Source organism: Neolamprologus multifasciatus, chromosome 23, assembly GCF_963576455.1.
Source record: "Neolamprologus multifasciatus chromosome 23, fNeoMul1.2, whole genome shotgun sequence".
Taxonomy (NCBI): Eukaryota; Metazoa; Chordata; class Actinopteri; order Cichliformes; family Cichlidae; genus Neolamprologus; species Neolamprologus multifasciatus.
Genome location: NC_140460.1, coordinates 10407834 through 10429653, shown reverse-complemented (window position 1 = coordinate 10429653; position 21820 = coordinate 10407834). Strand labels below are relative to the sequence as shown.

Genomic DNA, 21820 nt, shown 5'->3' with positions numbered 1-21820 from the left:
AGCGCGACAGAGACTAGACCGTCCCATACAGACAAACTTGCCGTTTATTTTGCAAATCGAGCTCAACACTGCCCCTAGCGTCCTGGAGCACTTCCGTTGTGTTTTGGAATTTGCATGTGCTTTGGGGTTTGCATGTGTTTTGGAGTTTGCAAGTGTTTTGGAGTTTGCATGTGTTTTGGAGTTTGCAAGTGTTTTGGAGTTTGCATGTGTTTTGGAGTTTGCAAGTGTTTTGGCGTTTGCATGTGTTTTGGAGTTTGCATGTGTTTTGGAGTTTGCAAGTGTTTTGGAGTTTGTACGTGCTTTGTCTCTAGGGGCCACCGTACTCACATCCTTGACAGACATCTTGACGGTGTTTCTGGATTAGCGAATTAATTATGTATTTTACCGTTAGGTTAGTGAGTTCCAAAACAGCCGTGGGGAGCAGACTTGCCGCCTCGTCGTCGTCCACGGTTGAAGGCTGTCCATGGCTCTCTCCGGGCTGGGGAGCGTTCTCTTCGGGCTCTCGGAAAAGAGCTCGGAAGACAGGATCCCCCAAAGCCCAGAGCTCCTTGGGCTTAAGCGAGGCGCTGGACCCTGAAGAGTCGCCGGGGGTCTGGTCTGGGGATTGCCAGCCGAGAGTCGCGAGTTGCGGGTGGCTTGGTGAGTTCCAGCCTTGAGAAGATAACGGCGGCGGAGTCTCTGCAAGCATAGTGGCCAGATCTGGTGGTGGGGTGGTCGGAGGCGGTGTGGCCAGATGCACCGGAGGGCTTTCACCGGCTTTCAGCTGGTAAAAATAGAGCTCGCTCTCTCTGAGGCAGAAGGCGTAGCCCCAAAATCCGCCGGAGCTGAGACAGAATCTCTCTTCCAAGGTGTTAACAGGTGCTGGCTGAACCCTGCAAAGATGCATTCATGTGACTTGCACTGGCGTCGCGGAAACTCTGTAGTTGGTTACAGGGGTCTGGACGAGCAGGGTCAGGTTGGCAGGTCTGGCATCCATGTTGTGTAAGAAAAGAGAGAAAGTCTTTTTTCTTTTTGGGAAAAAAAGAGTTAAATATAAGCCTAAATGTTAGATTATTTATCCTGAATGAGAGCCAGCCGGCGAACCTATCACAGAGAAGGTAAACCGGACCTGTAGTCGTTTGGCTATCCGGGGTGCCGCGGGACCCGCCCATTTGATGTGTGATAGACAGCGGGCGAAATTAGGCACACCTCGGAGGCAGAGTTGGTCTCTGGCGCAAAGTTTTGAAAATAGGCAAGAATCATTCGGGAGCTGAGACGGGGCGGGTAAGACGGACAATTTAGGCTGTGCGCTGGATGTGAGAAGAGGGGTCCTGTGTAGAAAATACTAAGGTTTTTTCACAGGATTTCCCTGTTAACTTTTCTAAGGTTTGGGGGAGAGAGGGGAGTCCCTACGTGGGTTAGGAGTGGTGTGAGTTCGGATGAAGACGGAGGGTTTTTCAGGAGTTTTTGCTGTTATCTTATCTAAGGTTTTGGGGATAGAGGGGAGACGCGGGTTTTTTGGGGGGGATCTTGAGAGTTTGTGACTCGGGCTTTGATTCTAAATTTCCTAGTTCGCAAAATGCAAACGCAAATAAATTGAAATAAAGTTTTGCAAGGGGGCATGCAGCCTGTATGTCTCGCCTACAAGTTTAACTAAGCACATTAGTAAGGTTTAACAGATTTTTCACACACACACACACACACACACACACACACACACACACACACACACACACACACACACACACAAAAGAGACACAGGTGCGCGCACAGACACACAGGCGCACACGCGGACAGGCCCGCGAACAGATGGCATTTTGACCCATAAAAAAAAAAGAACTTTTTAAGCCCAAAAAACTTTTTTTGGGCTTAAAAATGAGAAAATGCTGTTGATGATAAAAATAGTATATATTTTTAATAATCAAATAAATTTTCGATTATTCAAAATTATTGAGTTATGATATATGATCATTTTATTAATATAATAATTGTATAAATATCATAATTTTATGGCTACCATATGTTTTATTATTCCCTTTATTACTTCCCAGGTCATAAATCATTTTATTGGGGTCATAAATCACTCGGTTTGACATAATGGGATTCATTTTAATTAAAGATCAGAAAATAGAGAATGAGAATTCCAAATCAGTTTGTAAAAGGGGTCACTGGCGCATTTACTGCCTCAGAAAACTTGCTCACTGGAAAATTTTAACTTTGTTAGTTCTTTTATTGAGTCTGTTTTATCCTTACCTCAGCTTTATCACACACAGCAAACAGAGCTCTTGTTCAGTTCAGTGTTTTGCTCCAGTCTGTTTTCATCCCTGTGAGTCCCTCAGAGCAGTGAAATGATTAAAAGGCCTTTATTGGCTCTGACTGATTAGACTCAGAGTTTAGATCTTTTTGGGGTTCCTGGGATTTTACTGACCATCTTGAATTGAATTGAAAGCCTTTATTGTCATTATACATAGTATAACGAGATTAGAAACAGCTCTATAAAAGTGCACACCTGCTTGTAGCACATTATAAAAACTATACAATAATTTAACTATATTTAACTATATTTAGTGCAATTGGACGGAAGTCATTGAGACTGGTTATGGGTGACTTTTTGGAGATGGGGCTGATTATGGTAGATTTCAGGTAGGGTGGAATGACGGCTTGTTCCAGAGACAGGTTGAAGATGTCAGTGAAGACCTGTGCTAGCTGCTCGGCACATGCTTTGAGGACCATCCCAGGTACTCCATCGAGGCCTGCGGACTTCCTGGGGTTCGCTGCACAGAGTACACGCCTCACATCTTGTCTCTCAAGAGTGAGTGGGGGATTGCTAGAGGCTGGTGTGGGTTGTGGTGGTCTCTGACTTTTAGTTCGGGTTCTGCTCGAGGCCTCTTCCTGCTGACGGGGAGTTTTGGCCTGGTTTTTACTGACTGAACTCCACTCTGTGGTTTTAAAGTGAGCATCTGCAGAGGAAACCATCACTGCCACAGCTGCAGGTCAGACTTCCTGTTTTCGTGATGAGCATTAATGATGAAAACCAAGACTCGTCATCACTCAGACGGGCTATAATCTTGTTTCTCAGAGTTCAAACCCATCACGCTGCAGTGAGTTTGTTTTTTAAAAGCTCCTGTAAGAAAGTTTCACCTGAAGAGCTGCTCTCAGGTAAGAACAATTGCTTTACCTGCCGATCTGCTCGTGGCTGAACACGATTCAGAGGGTCTGTGATGGCTTAGTTTGATTTTTAAATATTTATTCGTTCTGTTTCTGCTGCTGTCAAGAGAGCACTCAGCATTAACACAGATTTTAATGCTGTTAGGGCTGAGCAGACACAGAGCCTCGACCTCAGCAACAACATTCCTGCACTCATAGCATCATTTCATCATATCACTCTAAACAAAGGCAAATCCTTCAAACCCAGACAACTTTAATCACACTCTGGATCTTGTTTTAACATATGGCATAGAAATGGAACATTTATCAGTGTTTCGTGAAACCCTCTTTTGTCTGATCATTTCCTAATAACTTTTAAATTTACAATAATTGATTACACAGCAGTGGGGAGTAGATTGCATCACAGAAGATGTGTTTCTGAAAGTGCTGTAACTACGTTTAAGAATATAATCCACCCACTGTTATCATCTTCAATGCCATGTACTAACACAGAGCAGAGCAGCTACCTGAATGCTAGTCCAACAGAGGTTGATTATCTTCTTAATAATTTTACCTCCTCACTACGTATGACTGGATACTGTAGCGCCTGTAAAAAATAGCACCTCAAATCAGATGTACTGGTATAATTCTCAAACATGTTTATATTTTCAGATAATTAGTTATTAAAAGCGAGACATTTTAAGAAATGAATTATAAAAACAAAGCAGCTGTGCAGCGTAAAGACACAGAATAACTCCAGCTTTCTGTCTTTTTTTTTTTATTCTAGCTGAAGTACGGGACAAACTGCGTTCCTTTTCGGCTCAATACGAAACACATAATATTTTCTCTGAATATGGGACGATTCCGTTTTTTACGGGACGGTTGGCAACTCTACTAACTAACCTTATGAATAAAATAAAGTTCACTATCAGTAACATCAAAGCACCCACCCAGCTGTATAGAAACTCTGTCATGCTAGCTAACACGCAGTACATCTATTGTAACTGACTGTAAAAGGTTAGCACAACAAAAATAAACTACACCTAAACTTGTTTTATATTTGACCCAGATAGACTGCAGGTCATAACTTCTTACCTGAAGATCAGTTCACCTGACACTCGGCGGCCGTCTCGGGTCTCTCCTCCTCCTGCCTCCCCTTTCCCTCATCAACCTGCTGGCCTCTGTGGAAGCTCCGCCATAGCCACCACCGAACAACTGAGTTATTTTTACACATCGGCCATGATCTGGCCAATCCACGACCGTTCATTGTTTATACCGTTACAAAAGAAAAACAAAAAACAAAAAAACAAAATCACCATCGGCCCACTGGGCAAATGCCCGGTATGCCCGATGGCCAGTCCAGCTATGGCTCTGCACACCTATTTACCTTACAATATAAATCCCCTTGAGGCAACTATTGTTGTGATTTGGCACTATATACATAAAATGAAATGGAATTGAACTGATTTGGTCAGGGTTTTTGTTGCCTCTTTGCTTGTCTTGCAGGAGGTCTCTTGGCCTGTCAGTCAAAGCTGAGGGCACACACGTAAATCATGGGTGACATGCTGGAGGCAGTTCAGGTTTGGGACTCACCCCATACCCCAATGGAGGATGGTAAGGAGGATGTACTGATGCGGAAGCTTTCAAAGCTACCAATTGTGGAGCTCTGGAGGATCCAGTGGGGTCTCAGTCAGTCAGACCTGCTGCAGGACTTCCCCCCCATCCCTCCACGCTGGTTGCGGTCTGCTGACGCCTGCAGCACCGCCAAAACCATGATGAGGTGTTACCAGGAGGACAGAGCACCAGCGGTGTTGGCCGCAGTCCAGTCTCTAATCGGCGGAAATCATCAAGTTCGCCCTGTACGCTTCACCATGATCCCCCTGAGACCTGAATCAGATCTAAAACCTGTCCAGGGCTTTGTGAAGACTCAGCGGCGGAAGCTTATCAGCAGGATCCAGGGACCCGGCCCCATCCTGGAAGCCCTGCAATGCTGCAGGATCCTCAACGCCTCAGAAAGGGAGGCCATCGCCATCTACGGAGCTTGCAAGGACAGGAACCGGGCTCTAGTAGACCTGGTCCTCAGGAAAGGGGAGGAAGCTCAGAAAGTGTTCTACCACTCCCTTGGTCAATCAGAACCCTTTTTACTGCAGGAGCTGAAAGAGGATCACATCAGGGGCAAGGTTTGTTTTTGTCACCTTACAGTTTCAGCAAGGCTCAGAGGGAATGTCAGGTCTGAAGACCACCAGTTCACCTTGATCCATGATGTCACCAGCTGTCCTATTTTTGTTTCCCAGAATGCCTCAGACTCAGTTGTCATCATGGAGATGTTGGAGTTTCTGGTCTCAGATGAGCTCGAGTGTTTCCAGTGGTTGGTCAACAAATACATGACTGCAGAAAGTCACTCTCCCATTGGTAGAGAGCAGTTGGAACACGCAGACAGATGGACGACGTGGAGACTTCTAGAAAAACTCTTTGGATCCAGTCGGTCAGAACGTGTCGCCATGGAGATCCTGATGAAGATCGTGCCAACGCTGTGTATGTATGCAAAGTCTGTGCTAAGCTACACTTGACTTGATATTTATCAGGAAGGATGTAATCATGTGATGTGATGATGTCATCTTTCTGCAGGTCTCTGTTTTCAAGCAGAAGCAGTGACATCACAGACCTACTCTGACATCAGGTTGGAGACAAATACACCACACTGTGTCACTGTGATGTCACTGATGTGCTAATCAATGCTTAATTATTTTTTTTACCTGTTGGTCTGTGCAGGTTGAGATTACACCTGAGGTCAGCGAGGATGGGAGCATATTCAGGTAAATGGCCTGTATTTGGCCTGTATTTATGATGAGGTGTTACCAGTAGTTTACTAGTCCCTAAGGACCCCAAAGCTCTTTACACATCCAGTCATTCACCCATTCACACACACATTCACACACTGGTGATGGCAAGCTACATTGTAGCCACAGCCACCCTGGGGCGCACTGACAGAGGCGAGGCTGCCGGACACTGGCGCCACCGGGCCCTCTGACCACCACCAGTAGGCAACGGGTGAAGTGTCTTGCCCAAGGACACAACGACCGAGGCTGTCCAAGCCGGGGCTCGAACCGGCAACCTTTCGATTACAAGGCGAACTCCCAACTCTTGAGCCACGATCGCCCTAACACAGGGTTGTTGGCTGATTGGTTTAATGGAGGGTTAGGGCAGATCTGGTGCCATGCTGCTGTTGACCCCGCTCTTGATGTTGTGACCTCGAGTTATGTTTGTGATGTTTGATGTGTTTTTATTTGTAAGTTCTTGTGAGTCAGACCCAACACATACTGACGTTATCACCAAATCACACAAGTTCATCAATACCACCTTAACCTACAGTGGAAGTATTCACAGTGCGTCACTTGTTCCACACTGTCATGTTGTCTTGTCATGTTACAGCCTTATTCTAAAATGGATTAAATTCATTTTTTCACCTCAAAATATTTCTCAGCAGCAGAAACGGGGAAACTAGTGATGGTCAAGGGAAAGATTAATGCAGCAATGTACAGAGACATCTTTGATGATAACCTGCTCCAGAGGGCTCTGGACCTTGGACTGGGGCGACGGTTCCAACAGGACAGTGACTCTAAGCACACAGCCAAGATAACAAAGGAGTGGCTTGGGACCACTCTGAAGTGACCCAGCAAGAGCCAAGACTTGAACCTGACTGAACATCTCTGGAAAGATCTGAAAATAGCCGAGTACCAACGGTCCCCATCAAACCTGTTGGAGCTTTTCATTTTGTCATTTTGAGGTATTCCCCAAGAGGTTGATTCTGTTCATCTGGACGTAGCGTTTTCAGTTTCATCACTTCTTTTTCTTCTTCTTCAAACTGAAAAAGTCACTTGGATGACTTTATTTTGTAAGGTAAAGGCCCTACAATAACACAGAGAAACCCCAACAACTATATGATCTCCTATGAACAAGCACTTGGCGACAGTGGGAAGGAAAAACTCCCTTTTAACAGGAAGAAACCTCCTGCAGAACCAGGTTCAGGGAGGGGCCATCTGCTGCGACCGGTTGGGCGTGAGGGGAGGAATACAGTACAAAACACACACTGTGGAAGAGAGCCAGTCTTGTTGATGATCTCAATGAGTCTAGTCTCTGTCTAGTCTTCTAGTTTGCATCACATCCCTATAGGAGCATTCAGTTGAGCGATTTTATACTATAGTTTGTTCTTTCTACCTCGTTGCCTCGTTCTTTTGAGTCGGCTACGACATGCAGGGGACGAGCGATTGCAAGAAGAGCAGGCTGGTTTTCGGAGTGGCTGGTCATGTGTCGACCAAATCTTCACCCTCTGCATGATTGTTGAACAAACATTGGAATATCAAAGGAAGATTTCTATCAATTTTATCGATTTCAAGAAGGCTTTTGACAGCGTCCACCGGCCGACTATGGGCTATCCTACATCACTATGGAGTCCCCCAGCAGACGCCCTTCGTGGTCTCTACTCAACTCCCACTGCTGCGTCTGGATGGTTGACAGCTGCACGGGTCCCGTGACCCTGAAAAGGATATGAATGGATGAATGGATGGATCAATACTGGCATCCTTCCTACTGGGACCGGATAACGAACAAAGAGGTCTTATGAAGAGTAGTCACCCGACCCTGAGACTGATGTTGTTGCTGAAAGGCGCTTCCACTTTGCGGGCCACATTCTACATCTACTCGCTCATCGCCCGGCCAAGATCCCCATTACATGGTTCCCGCGCACTGCCAAGGGAAAGCAAGACCAGCCAAAGATCACATGGCGTTGAACATTTATGGAGGATCTGCAAACCGTCAACCTCGCCTGGGACGAAGCCGAAGCTGTCGCTACTGACCGACATCGATGGAGAGCGGGACGATGCCTCCCAACAGGCTCCTTCCGGTTCTTATCTATATATGATCCCCCAGTTCTACAAGCTCTTTGTTCTCACCCTCCCTCTCCTTTTCAATTCTTTCACTTCTTCACTTCTACAGTGGGGCAAAAAAGTATTTAGTCAGCCACCGATTGTGCAAGTTCCCCCACTTAAAATGATGACAGAGGTCAGTAATTTGCACCAGAGGTACACTTCAACTGTGAGAGACAGAATGTGAAAAAAAAAATCCATGAATTCACATGGTAGGATTTGTAAAGAATTTATTCGTAAATCAGGGTGGAAAATAAGTATTTGGTCAATAACAAAAATACAACTCAATACTTTGTAACATAACCTTTGTTGGCAATAACAGAGGTCAAACGTTTACTATAGGTCTTTACCAGGTTTGCACACACAGTAGCTGGTATTTTGGCCCATTCCTCCATGCAGATCTTCTCAAGAGCAGTGATGTTTTGGGGCTGTCGCCGAGCAACACGGACTTTCAACTCCCGCCACAGATTTTCTATGGGGTTGAGGTCTGGAGACTGGCTAGGCCACTCCAGGACTTTCAAATGCTTCTTACGGAGCCACTCCTTTGTTGCCCGGGCGGTGTGTTTTGGATCATTGTCATGTTGGAAGACCCAGCCTCGTTTCATCTTCAAAGTTCTCACTGATGGAAGGAGGTTTTGGCTCAAAATCTCACGATACTTGGCCCCATTCATTCTGTCCTTAACACGGATCAGTCGTCCTGTCCCCTTGGCAGAAAAACAGCCCCATAGCATGATGTTTCCACCCCCATGCTTCACAGTAGGTATGGTGTTCTTGGGATGCAACTCAGTATTCTTCTTCCTCCAAACACGACGAGTTGAGTTTATACCAAAAAGTTCTACTTTGGTTTCATCTGACCACATGACATTCTCCCAATCCTCTGCTGTATCATCCATGTGCTCTCTGGCAAACTTCAGACGGGCCTGGACATGCACTGGCTTCAGCAGCGGAACACGTCTGGCACTGCGGGATTTGATTCCCTGCCGTTGTAGTGTGTTACTGATGGTGACCTTTGTTACTTTGGTCCCAGCTCTCTGCAGGTCATTCACCAGGTCCCCCCGTGTGGTTCTGGGATCTTTGCTCACCGTTCTCATGATCATTTTGACCCCACGGGATGAGATCTTGCATGGAGCCCCAGATCGAGGGAGATTATCAGTGGTCTTGTATGTCTTCCATTTTCTGATGATTGCTCCCACAGTTGATTTTTTCACACCAAGCTGCTTGCCTATTGTAGATTCACTCTTCCCAGTCTGGTGCAGGTCTACAATTCTTTTCCTGGTGTCCTTCGAAAGCTCTTTGGTCTTGGCCATGGCGGAGTTTGGAGTCTGACTGGTTGAGGCTGTGGACAGGTGTCTTTTATACAGATGATGAGGTCAAACAGGTGCCATTCATACAGGTAACGAGTGGGGGACAGAAAAGCTTCTTACAGAAGACGTTACAGGTCTGTGAGAGCCAGGGATTTTCCTTGTTTGAGGTGACCAAATACTTATTTTCCATTCTGATTTACGAATATATTCTTTACAAATCCTACCATGTGAATTCATGGATTTTTTTTTCACATTCTGTCTCTCACAGTTGAAGTGTACCTCTGGTGCCAATTACTGACCTCTGTCATCATTTTAAGTGGGGGAACTTGCACAATCGGTGGCTGACTAAATACTTTTTTGCCCCACTGTATGTAGTATGGGCGAAGTCTTCAGCGATCAGACTTCATCCATTGCTGAAGTCTCGATCACTTGGGTGGCGCTGTCACTTGGTGTTCGCTCGCTCGCTCTGTGGTATAGTATCGCTTCCTGTTCCTGCTCAAACACAGTGGTGTTTCTGAGTAGCTTATTTGCTTAGCAGTTTAATTAACAACTTTTAAATACATTCTTTTTTCACAGTATAATCTTCACGTGCTTCATCCGAAGCACACTTTTTGTGTACTCACTACCTAATTTATAGTATTCACTCACTGTCTCTGTACTGTTTCGCTAGCTTAGCTCGTAGCCGACCCGTTAGCGCCATGGCTACTTCACCTGTCCCTTCTGCACTTTCTTGCTCATTGTGTCAGATGTTTAGTTACTCCTCGGCCTCCTTTAGCAGTAATGATATCTGTAACAAATGTAGCATATTTGCAGCTCTGGAGGCCAGGATTACTGAATTGGAGACTCGGCTTTGCACCCTGCTCTCACCCTTAGCTAGCCAGGCCCCTGTAGCTGGTGCAGCCGAAGATAGCGTAGGCCCCGCTAGCTGTTCCCCGGCAGACCCCAAGCAGCTGGGGAAAGGCTGGGTAACGGTGAGGAGGAAGCGTAGTCCTAAACAGAAGCCCCAGGTACACCACCAACCCGTTCATGTGTCTAACCGTTTTTCCCCACTCGGTGACACACCCGCCGGGGGTCAAACTCTGGTAATTGGTGATTCTGTTCTCAGACATGTGAAGCTAGAGACACCGGCAACCATAGTCAATTGTCTTCCAGGGGCCAGAGCAGGCGACATTGAAGGAAATTTAAAACTGCTGGCTAAGGGTAAACGTAAATTCAATAAAATCATAATTCACGTCGGCAGTAATGACACCCGGTTACGCCAATCGGAGGTCACTAAAATCAATATTGAATCGGTGTGTAACTTTGCCAAAACAATGTCGGACTCTGTAGTTTTCTCTGGTCCCCTCCCCAATCAGACCAGGAGTGACATGTTTAGCCGCATGTTCTCCTTAAATTGCTGGCTGTCTGAGTGGTGTCCCAGAAACGATGTGGGCTTCATAGATAATTGGCAAACCTTCTGGAGGAAACCTGGTCTTGTTAGGAGAGATGGCATCCATCCCACTTTGGATGGAGCAGCTCTCATTTCTAGAAATATCGACAAATTTATTAAACCCCTCAAAACATGACTATCCAGAGTTGGGACCAGGAAGCAGAGTTGCAGTCTTACACGCCTCTCTGCAGCTTCTCTCCTCCTGCTACCCCCCCCAAAAACCCATCTCCATAGAGACTGTGTCTGCTTCCAAAAAGACAAAAAACAAACTAAAAACCAGCAACAAACAACTTAAACAATCACAAAGAAAGAACAATACAGTATCCACATCTGAACCAAAGAGTAAAACAGTGAAATGTGGATTATTAAATATTAGGTCTCTCTCCTCCAAGTCTCTGTTAGTACATGACTTAATAATTGATCAACAAATTGATTTACTCTGCCTTACAGAAACCTGGTTGCAGCAGGATGATTATGTTAGTTTAAATGAATCAACACCCCCGAGTCATTCTAACTACCAGAAATCTCAAAGCACAGGTCGAGGGGGCGGTGTGGCAGCAATTTTTCACACCAGTCTATTAATTAATGAAAGACCAAGACAGACTTTTAATTCATTTGAAAGCCTGATGCTTAACATTGTCCACCCCAGCTGTGAAACTCAGAAACCAGTCTTACTTGTTATCATCTATCGTCCACCTGGGCCTTACACAGAGTTTCTGTCTGATTTCTCAGACTTTATATCTAATTTAGTTCTGAGCTCAGATAAAATAATTATTGTGGGTGATTTTAACATCCATGTAGATGCTAAAAATGACAGCCTCAACATGGCATTTAATCTGTTGTTAGACTCAATTGGTTTCTCTCAAAATGTAAAAGAACCCACCCACCACTTTAATCACACTCTAGATCTTGTTTTAACATATGGCATAGAAACTGAACATTTAACAGTGTTTCCTGAAAACCCTCTCCTGTCTGATCATTTCTTGATAACATTTACATTTACAATAATTGATTACGCAGCAGTGGAGAGTGGACTTTATCAAAGTAGATGTCTTTCTGAAAGCGCTGTAACTAAGTTTAAGAATATAATCCAGCCACTGTTATCATCGTCAATGCCCTGTACCAACACAGAGCAGAGCAGCTATCTGAACGCTACCCCAACAGAGGTCGATTATCTTGTTAATAATTTCACCTCCTCACTACGTACGACTCTGGATACTGTAGCTCCAGTGAAAACTAAGGTCTCTAATCAGAAGTACCTGACCCCGTGGTATAATTCTCAAACACGTACCCTAAAGCAGATGACTCGTAATCTGGAGAGGAAATGGCGTGTCACAAATTTAGAGGATCATCATTTAGCCTGGAGAAATAGTTTGTTGCTTTATAAGAAAGCCCTCCGCAAAGCCAGAACAGCTTACTACTTATCACTGATTGAAGAAAATAAGAACAACCCCAGGTTTCTCTTCAGCACTGTAGCCAGGCTGACAAAAAGTCAGAGCTCTTTTGAGCCAACCATCCCTTTAACATTAACTAGTGATGACTTCATGAACTTCTTCACAAATAAAATTTTTATCATTAGAGAAAAAATTACCAATAATCATCCCACAGATGTAATATTATCTACAGCTACTCTTAGTTCCATTGATGTTAAGTTAGACTCTTTTTTTCCAATCGATCTTTCTGAGTTAACTTCAATAATTACTTCCTCCAAACCATCAACGTGTCTTTTAGACCCCATTCCTACAAAACTGCTCAAAGAAGTCCTGCCATTGATTAATTCTTCGATCTTATATATGATCAACTTATCTCTAATAATCGGCTATGTACCACAGGCCTTCAAGGTGGCTGCAGTTAAACCTTTACTCAAAAAGCCATCTCTAGACCCAGCAGTCTTAGCTAATTATAGGCCAATCTCCAACCTTCCTTTCATATCAAAAATCCTTGAAAGAGTAGTTGTCAAACAGCTAACAGATCATCTGCAGAGGAATGGTTTATTTGAAGAATTTCAGTCAGGTTTCAGAGTTCATCACAGCACAGAAACAGCTTTATTGAAGGTTACAAATGATCTTCTTATGGCCTCTGACAGTGGACTCATCTCTGTGCTTGTCCTTCTTGACCTTAGTGCAGCATTCGATACTGTTGACCATAATATTCTATTGGAGCGATTAGAACATGCTGTAGGTATTACAGGTATTGCACTGCAGTGGTTTGTATCATATCTATCTAATAGACTCCAATTTGTGCATGTAAATGGAGAGTCCTCTTCACACACTGAGGTTAATTATGGAGTTCCACAGGGTTCAGTGCTAGGACCAATTCTGTTTACATTATACATGCTTCCCCTAGGCAGCATCATTAGAAGACATAGCATACATTTTCACTGCTATGCAGATGACACCCAGCTCTATCTGTCCATGAAGCCAGATAACACACACCAATTAGTTAAACTGCAGGAATGTCTTAAAGACATAAAGACTTGGATGGCCACTAACTTTCTGCTTCTTAACTCAGATAAAACTGAGGTCATTGTACTCGGCGATGAAAAGCTTAGAAATATGGTATCTAACCAGATTCTTACTCTGGATGGCATTACCTTGGCCTCCAGTAACACTGTGAGGAACCTTGGAGTCATTTTTGACCAGGATATGTCCTTCAATGCACATATTAAACAAATATGTAAGACCGCGTTCTTCCATTTGCGCAACATCTCTAAAATTAGAAATATCCTGTCTCAGAGTGACGCTGAAAAACTAGTTCATGCATTTATTACTTCCAGGCTAGACTACTGCAATTCATTATTATCAGGATGTCCAAAAAACTCACTGAAAAGCCTTCAGTTAATCCAAAATGCTGCAGCAAGAGTACTGACAGGGACTAGAAAGAGAGAGCATATTTCTCCTGTTTTGGCTTCCCTTCATTGGCTTCCTGTTAAATCCAGAATTGAATTCAAAATCCTGCTCCTCACATACAAGGTCTTAAATAATCAGGCCCCATCTTATCTTAATGACCTTGTAGTACCATATCACCCTATTAGAGCACTTCGCTCTCGCTCTGCAGGCCTACTTGTTGTTCCTAGAGTATTTAAAAGTAGAATGGGAGGGAGAGCCTTCAGTTTTCAGGCCCCTCTTCTGTGGAACCAGCTTCCAGTTTGGATTCAGGAGACAGACACTATCTCTACTTTTAAGATTAGACTTAAAACCTTCCTTTTTGCTAAAGCATATAGTTAGGGCTGGACCAGGTGACCCTGAATCCTGCCTTAGTTATGCTGCAATAGATGTAGGCTGCCGGGGGATTCCCATGATGCATTGAGTTTTTCCTTTCCAGTCACCTTTCTCACTCACTATGTATTAACAGACCTCTCTGTATTGAATCGTATCTGTTATTAATCTCTGTCTCTCTTCCACAGCATGTCTTTATCCTGTCTTCCTTCTCTCACCCCAACCGGTTGCAGCAGATGGCCGCCCCTCCCTGAGCCTGGTTCTGCCGGAGGTTTCTTCCTGTTAAAAGGGAGTTTTTCCTTCCCACTGTCGCCAAAGTGCTTGCTCATAGGGGGTCATATGATTGTTGGGCTTTTCTCTGTATCTATGAAGCACCTTGAGGCGACATTTGTTGTGATTTGGCGCTATATAAATAAAATTGAATTGAATTGAATTGAGTACTAATCTGCCAGGCCCAGGAGCCGCTGCAGGTTCCCTTCGAGGCCTTCCCCAAACTCAAGCTCAATTCATGCTTAAGCCATTCACCTCTATCTACTAAAATGCTGTCAAACCTAAAATGAGGTCGTGGGCTTTAAAGCCTCCCACCAAATAATGACTGTTTCAGACTATAAACAAATATTTTTTGTCCACTTTATTAGAAGGCTCAGTGAAGAAACGACAGGAAAGCGCGGGCAGAGAGAGAAGGGGGAAGACATGCAGCAAAGGGCTGTATAATACAATTTAAGGCTGTGAACAGATGCTCTGAATATCCCCTCACAGTTAAGAGCTAACAAATAAACAGTAATGTTTCCATGTTGCCAGGTTGCGCTGCCAGCAGCACGGTGTGTTCAGGTGCAGTCTGACAGGCCTGGTGTTGGAGGGATTTGGTGACGTGGTGTATGAGATGGTTCCCTGGGATGTGGACTTCCTGTCCTCTAAAGGGCTGCAGGTGGCAGGAGCTCTGTTCAGGTTCCACCTGCTGACTGGGAGCTTCCAGCGACTCCACCTGCCGCATTGCCAGCTGCTCTCAGGTCACTAACTGTTTCTTTGACACGTTTACTGCCAGTTACATGTCACAGTCCCACCATGAGGTCAAACTTCACATTCACATCCACGTTTACTGGCCTTGCAGCAGATAATTAATGAGCGTACTCATGACTGCAAACAGAACCTGCAGAAGAAATCATCCTCGCCTGATGTTTTGGAGGAAAGAAAAATACTTTCTGATCTTGTTTAATCCTCTGAGTTCGAGACTTTGGAGAGAAGTTTAGATTTACATTTTGTGTTTGGCCCATTCCAGGGTTACCATGTCAGACACGTCTGAATTGCCATCGCTGGCTGACATTTGTTGATAGTCTCTGGATGAATGTTTTTCTATCTTGCAGATGGTGGTCAGCACTTCCTATCTGTAGCTCATGTCACTGGGGACTGTGTGGACTTTATCACTCCAGGTCAGGTGACCAATAGTCATGTGACAGTTGATATCTCGGGCTTCTCGTGCTTTGGTCTGGTGACCCCAGCGCCCAGTGACCAGATTGCTGGCCTGGTGTTGATCTTCTCTCAACCCACTAATTCCACACTGTTTGTCCTGCTGCTGCCCAGGAATGTCTGCCTCACTCAGGTAAGCAGGCCCTGCCTTAAGGGTCCTTACAATATCCATGAAAAGTGCAGTGAAAGGTTTAAATTTCAAATGATTTATATTTGAAATGATATACTCTGACACCTGTAACAAATACCTGAATCTGTCTTTGTGGCTCTGACTGATCACCTGATGTGCAGGTGAGAAAGGAGTGGAAGCGTCGGATTGGTGCTGAGTACGTCGAAGCTATTCCTGACTGTGAACTGATCCCAAATCACACATACAAACTGATTGGAGAGCCCGTCACAGTCATCCAGCCAGAGGTATGTCACTTGGACGCTGCACCTGCTCTCACCTGCTCTCACCTGATGCTTTGCTTTCTCTTTGTTTACCATTGCCATGGTGAATCCTCGAATTGGAACTCCATCAGCTGTTCAGAAACAGGAAGCTGAGTTTGTTGACGCTGCTTCCTGATTAGACCCTGATCTTAATTTTTACACACACACTCTCATGAAGCTCATTTGTTGTTTTTATCATTTCAGACATCAAAGTTCGTGAACTTCAGAGACTACAACAACTTCCTGCCGTCATTCCAGGTGCAGCTGAAGGCTGGAGCCACACAAGTGAAGCTGCAGCTCAGGAGTCATGTGGCTGGATCCCGTCTGATTGGCTGGCTGTTTGGCAACAAAGAGTGTGAGGTCTGGGCCCGAGACATCCAGCTGAAAGGTAATTCACACTACACGTGACCTTCTTTTACCTGTGTCTGTAGTTGATTCATAGTCAAACTGAAAACACATCATGGTTCTTGAAATGTGAGACTTTATCACGGAGGCTCGTGAACCTGCAGCTTCTCTTTGTTTGTTTCAGCCAGACATCTCCATTGAACGTTTGCCTGTCTTGACCAGTGTTTTTTTCCTGGCTCCCAGTTTGTGCTCATGCGTCTGAATCCTGTCCTTTAACTGGCTGGTGTCCAGCAGTTTCAGACTGCTGCCCCCAGACATGCTTTTTGTCCTTTAGAGGCTTTAATCAAACCAAACTTACTGACTCTTTCATCAGCTAATCAGAAATCCAGCTGTTCCACCAGAGAAATGTTTATCAGGTAACAGTGATAACATAAAATTCATTAATGAGTCCTTTAATTAATAACTGTAGTTTCAAACATTTCGGATGACTTAATCTGAATAATCTGTTCAATCCAGAGTGACGTCAGATCTTTTTGTTCACACAGACAGATCTATAAACATCAGAATCAGAATCCTTTATTAATCCCCGAGGAAATGAAATAATGCAATATATTACAAAATTACAGAATATTAAAAAATAGCTTTAATATATACAAATAGCTCAATTATAAATATCCAGAATCTTACAAAGGTTAAAAATATATGATTTACATTTTACCCTAAAATGTAAAACTTTATTTATATAAATATTTATATAATATGTTATGTGTTATTTTACTGTAGGGGATGTGCAAAATGGTGTAACTACTGCAGTGTGTACTGTGCATTAGTTGGATGTGATATCCACAGGGTGGAATGATTTCCTGTGTCATTCAGTGGTGCATTATGGGTAATCTCAGTCTCTCACTAAGCGTGCTCCTGTGACTGGGCAGTACGTCATAGAGTGGGTGGGAGGTATTGTCCAGCATTGTCTTTATCTTGGCCTCTTCGACACCATCTTAAGGGAGTACAGCTCCATCGCCACAACATTACTGGTCTTGCAGATCAGTTAATGTGTGTGGATCTGGTCTGATGTGTGTTCCGGTTTCTCCCATCTCAGTGAAGGTGCTGGACTTGCAGGACGAAGATGCGACCCTGCAGCTGCTGCAGATGCTCAACCGTCTCGGTTCAGAGGATCTGAAAACCTTCCAGCGCTTCCTGAGTCTCCGGACTGATCCGATCTCCGTCAGCCGACTGGAGGCCGCAGACAGAACCAGAACTGTTGACCTCATGGTCCAGAAGTACCACGCCGAGGGGGCCAAGGAGGTAACTGAGGAGATACTGAGGAAGATGAGCTACAACCAGCTGGCAGCTGCTCTCAACAAGAGCTGATCAATCAGAAAACAGATGTTACATTTTTTTTTAAAACATGATTAAATGTTTATAATTCTCTGTGTGAACAAGGTTCAGTGGTTTATTTTTACAAATACCTGTTTCAATATTTGAGATGAAATTATCTAAAAGATTTTTTTTTTTTAAATAAAAAGAGAGAAACTCTTAAAGTGACACCAACCACATTTCTGTTTGAATTTCCATATATGTCACAAGATCAAAACAGGAACACTGTTTGCATTACAACACCCCAGAACTAACAGGTCCGCGAACACCTCATCAGGAAACAAGGTGTAATATCTCACCTATAGATGTCAGCAGATTGTGTTTCTTTTCTGATCACATTAAGTAACTATGACAGTATTGCAAATAACTTGTTTATGCACATTTTCATGTGTTAGAGCCCCAACTTCATTTCAGGAGATGAGACTTGAGGTGAGGAGAAAGAGGATTAGGTTTTAATAAGATCGTGGTGGCATTGTCCCTTTCATGTTTTTGTTTCTATCTTCTTTAATGATAAAACATAGATTTGATCCTTGATATCTTCAGTTTGAAATGCAGATAGGAATTAAAATGCCCGTCCACAGCACGCCAATCCCTACCATTTCTGTTCTCCTCCACCTCTGGTATGAGGCCAGTCTATAATCGCTGTGCTGATTAGGCAGAACAGCAATCACTGTATTCAAGATGGTTGGGCAACATGGCAGCTGTTATCTATTTTTAATACATTAATGATAAGTTCATGAGGGTTCCTCAATTGTTGGGAGATGTAGCTACCCACAAACCAATGTATATTTTTGAGTACAGTATTTTCTTCTATTAAATAAAGAAAAAAGTGACTGAGTATACCCTTCATCACATCTGCAGATGACATTTGTGTTAGTTTAGTGTAAATGCTAGAAAACAAAGGAAACTGTTAGCATAGGTGCATACTTTCTACATCCATGCTCTTGTGGCTAAGACGTCTTATACTGGTTTAAGCCAAGGTGTATGGCAGCTTTATGTCGTTGCAATACCTTTTACAGCAGTAAGAGGTATTGTTATTGTTATGACTGATGGATGCTTACTGTACACTCAGTAAAGCTGTGTTATAACAAATCACTGATCGATCATTCTACACCTAGCTTGTTAGCTGTGAATAAAACAGAGGGTTTGACAAATTTTAGACTGACACTGAGGTTTAACCTTTTAATAACTCCAGCCGATTCCTCAGTTAAATCAGATCAACCAGTAAAATACAACGTCACAGACTTCATTAGAAAGTCGGTTTTATTAATTATCATAAAAACACTTAGGAAGAATAACAGGATGAATAATGGATTTAACTCAGTAAAATATCTGAAAGTTAAAACTCAGGCTCATCTCTCAGATTTAAGTTTAACTGATGAAAAACAAACTGAATGAATGAATAAAATACAAATCAATTTTTTTCTTTCTTTTTTATGAGAAACCTGTAAATGTACCAAACAGAGTGAAAACATCCTCAACTTTTCAGACCATTTGAAGGTTTAACAAAAGTTTTCACGTTTTCTGGAGAATCTGAACATTTCTTCATCTTTAGTTTGGAAAGTGATGCAGTTCAGTGTTTCTAAGAAACGTGTTTGAAGAAAGATAAATATTTGTTTAATGTAGATGCTGAAGGACATATCCTGGTCAAAAATGACTCCGCGATTACTCACAGTGTTACTGGAGGCCAAGGTAATGCCATCCAGAGTAGGTATCTGATTAGATACCATATTTCTAAGTTTTTCAGGGCCAAGTACAATAACCTCAGTTTTTAGAAGTTTAGAAGCAGAAAAATAGAGGTCACCCAGATGTTTATGTCTTTAAGACATTTCTGCAGTTTAACTTATTGGTGGGGTTAAAGTCACATTCGGGGATGGGTTCAGGCTCTGTGGGAACATTTAAGGTTTCATGTCTGTAGTGAAGTGACTCTAATAAAAACCTTCGGCATACTGCTTACACTAACCATGTTCACGTTACATGAAGAGGAGTTACGTCTATGTGAAGAACAAACGATGTTATTGCATGAACACCACCGTTTCTGTTCCCAAACAGCTCTATTATTCATGTTGTGTCTGGTGGTATGTGTACTTCTTGTAATTTATTTTAAAAGAGTGGACATGCTTTTTGTGCACCGCCAGAGTTTTAGAAAGTTCCAGAAATGCTCTTCAGTCTCTGTCACGGCGGCCGTTTTAACCAGTCAGAGGTGGAAACTGAACATCAGACTCTGATTTCATATAAAAATAAAGAATAAAATCTTTAGATTCACTGCAGCTATTTTAATTATATACAAACTTATTTGTTTTGTTACTAAATATGTAAAAATATGCAAAAATAAGTCTCTGGATTCTTTAGGAATATGCACTTCTATAATACAACTGCTACATTATTCTGTATTTGGCTCAAACTAAGAACTCATTAAATTCGGTGTACCTCAGGCTCATGTCCTGGTCTTCTTCTCTTCCTCAGTTTACATAATTTATCTGACAGACTTTAGACTTCACAAGCTGTACTTGTGACTGAAAAACATTAAAAGATATTTTTTTTATTGAGCACAAAAAAAACATCACTTTTAAAGTGATAAATATATCATATTAAAATATTTTAAATAGATTGTCTTTGACGTTTAGGAGTAAAAAACCCTGAAAAACAAACTGTACTCACAGTAAGACTAATTCAATACTATTTACTAATATTAGTAATATTACAAAATAATAAATTTAGTGTATAAAATAACTGGTCTTTGAGTGATTATTCAAACTTTGAAATGTGTAAAATAATAAAGGTTTGGGTTTGGGGCATGTTACCTGATCTTCCGACTTTCATTTTAAGATTTATGGATTTAAATTAGCATATTTTCTCAACACTAATTTTTTATTTTATAAAGTAATTGAAACAATTGCATTTTTTCTTTAATGTTTTCACAGGATTTCTAATTTTAGCTGGAAATATAAAGTGTTTGTACTCTAAAGGGTTCAATAATTTCATCCAGCCTAAAAATATTGATTAGGTAACCAATCATCTGATTAGCTTCAGGGCTCTTTGATGTTTTCTGTCAAATCAACTTCTTTGAGAACTTGAGAAAGTTAAACAAAATAAAAGGAACATTTTTTTTCCTCACTGCTGATTAGAATGGCCGCCGTGTCGTGACCTTTCCAGAGAACATCACCTCCTCTGACTGGCCAGGCTGCTATGGAGGGGCCGGACTTTAGATAGGACTTTGTGAGGCGGGTCGGTCATGGTCGTGACGCATTTCATGTTGGAAGGAAGGGTTGTTACTGGGGTAATGGTTGGTATGGGAATGGGCGTGGCTCCTGTCGTTGTTGGGGTCGCCATAATGGTTGTCGTGCTAACGGATGATGGGGTGCTTGTCACTGTGACGGTGGGTTTGGTTAGAGTCGTCTGAATTTCAGCTCTCCTTGCCAGAGCTGTCCGTAACTTCTCCCTCATCTGTTCGATCTCCTCCTCCAGCTCCTCCAGCTCGCCAGGCCGGGGCGGAGCCACAGCAGCACGGGGTGGGGCATCTGAGGCAGGCGGGGCTATGGTAATGGGGGCAGGGGTGGAAGTAGCAGGCGGAGAAAGCGCCGCGGCTGTGGGGGGTGGAGCTGAAGCATTGGGTCTTGCAGAGGAGGATGAGGAGGGGAGCGTGAGGAGTCGGTTGGTGAACGAAGCAGCCGGTCCTCCATTCTCACATAGCCTGCTGTTTGGCCCCGCCTTCGGCTTGGCTGGACCTTCCCTCTCAGCCACAGCGCTGCCTCCCTTGGCTTCAGAGACTGCAAGACGAGCAAGCAGACGGCGGGTGTTCAGCGTCTCCAGGTTGAAGTGGACTCTTTTGAAGTCTCTGGCATCTTTGGCAGCAGCGGCGGTAGCTGCTACGGCAGCGGCGTCCTTGCTCGCCTCGTTGTTCCATTTGGCTGAAGCTCCCGGAGCGGGAGGGGCCGGAGGGGGCTGAGACTTGTGCAGGTTACAGCTGAAGACAGACAAAGACCTTAGGCTCAGAATAATGCACATAAGTCAGTGAGAAATATGTGGATAAGAAATCTCTGAACTCCAAAGGAGACGTTTAGCTTGAAGAACTGAACAAAACATTATAAGGTCACGTGTTTCTAATTTAAAACCAAGATTTTTTCAACATTGTTTTTGCTCATGAAAGTTTATATTTATCGTATTTCTCATTCATGGATTATAAAATCAGCTTCATAA

The 21820-nt window shown here is 43.4% G+C and overlaps 2 protein-coding genes across 2 annotated transcripts in view; one reads left to right on the top strand and one right to left on the bottom strand.

Moving 5' to 3' along the window:
• Nucleotides 1–3158: 3158 nt before the first annotated feature.
• Nucleotides 3159–19467, top strand: LOC146491061 (uncharacterized). Its single transcript, XM_085151770.1, has 8 exons — nt 3159–5661; nt 5755–5831; nt 5899–5942; nt 14804–15012; nt 15367–15602; nt 15761–15883; nt 16103–16286; nt 17343–19467. The coding sequence occupies exons 1-8, from the start codon at nt 4680–4682 to the stop codon at nt 17612–17614; spliced, it is 2127 nt and encodes a 708-aa protein (XP_085007896.1). The 5' UTR covers nt 3159–4679; the 3' UTR covers nt 17615–19467.
• Nucleotides 11686–21820, bottom strand: part of grin3bb (glutamate receptor, ionotropic, N-methyl-D-aspartate 3Bb) — a 61596-nt gene continuing 51461 nt past the window's right edge. Inside the window, exon 9 of the mRNA XM_085151707.1 lies at nt 11686–21587. Coding sequence (XP_085007833.1) covers nt 20783–21587 — 805 coding nt within the window. The 3' untranslated portion in view covers nt 11686–20782. The remainder of the gene's footprint in view (nt 21588–21820) is intronic.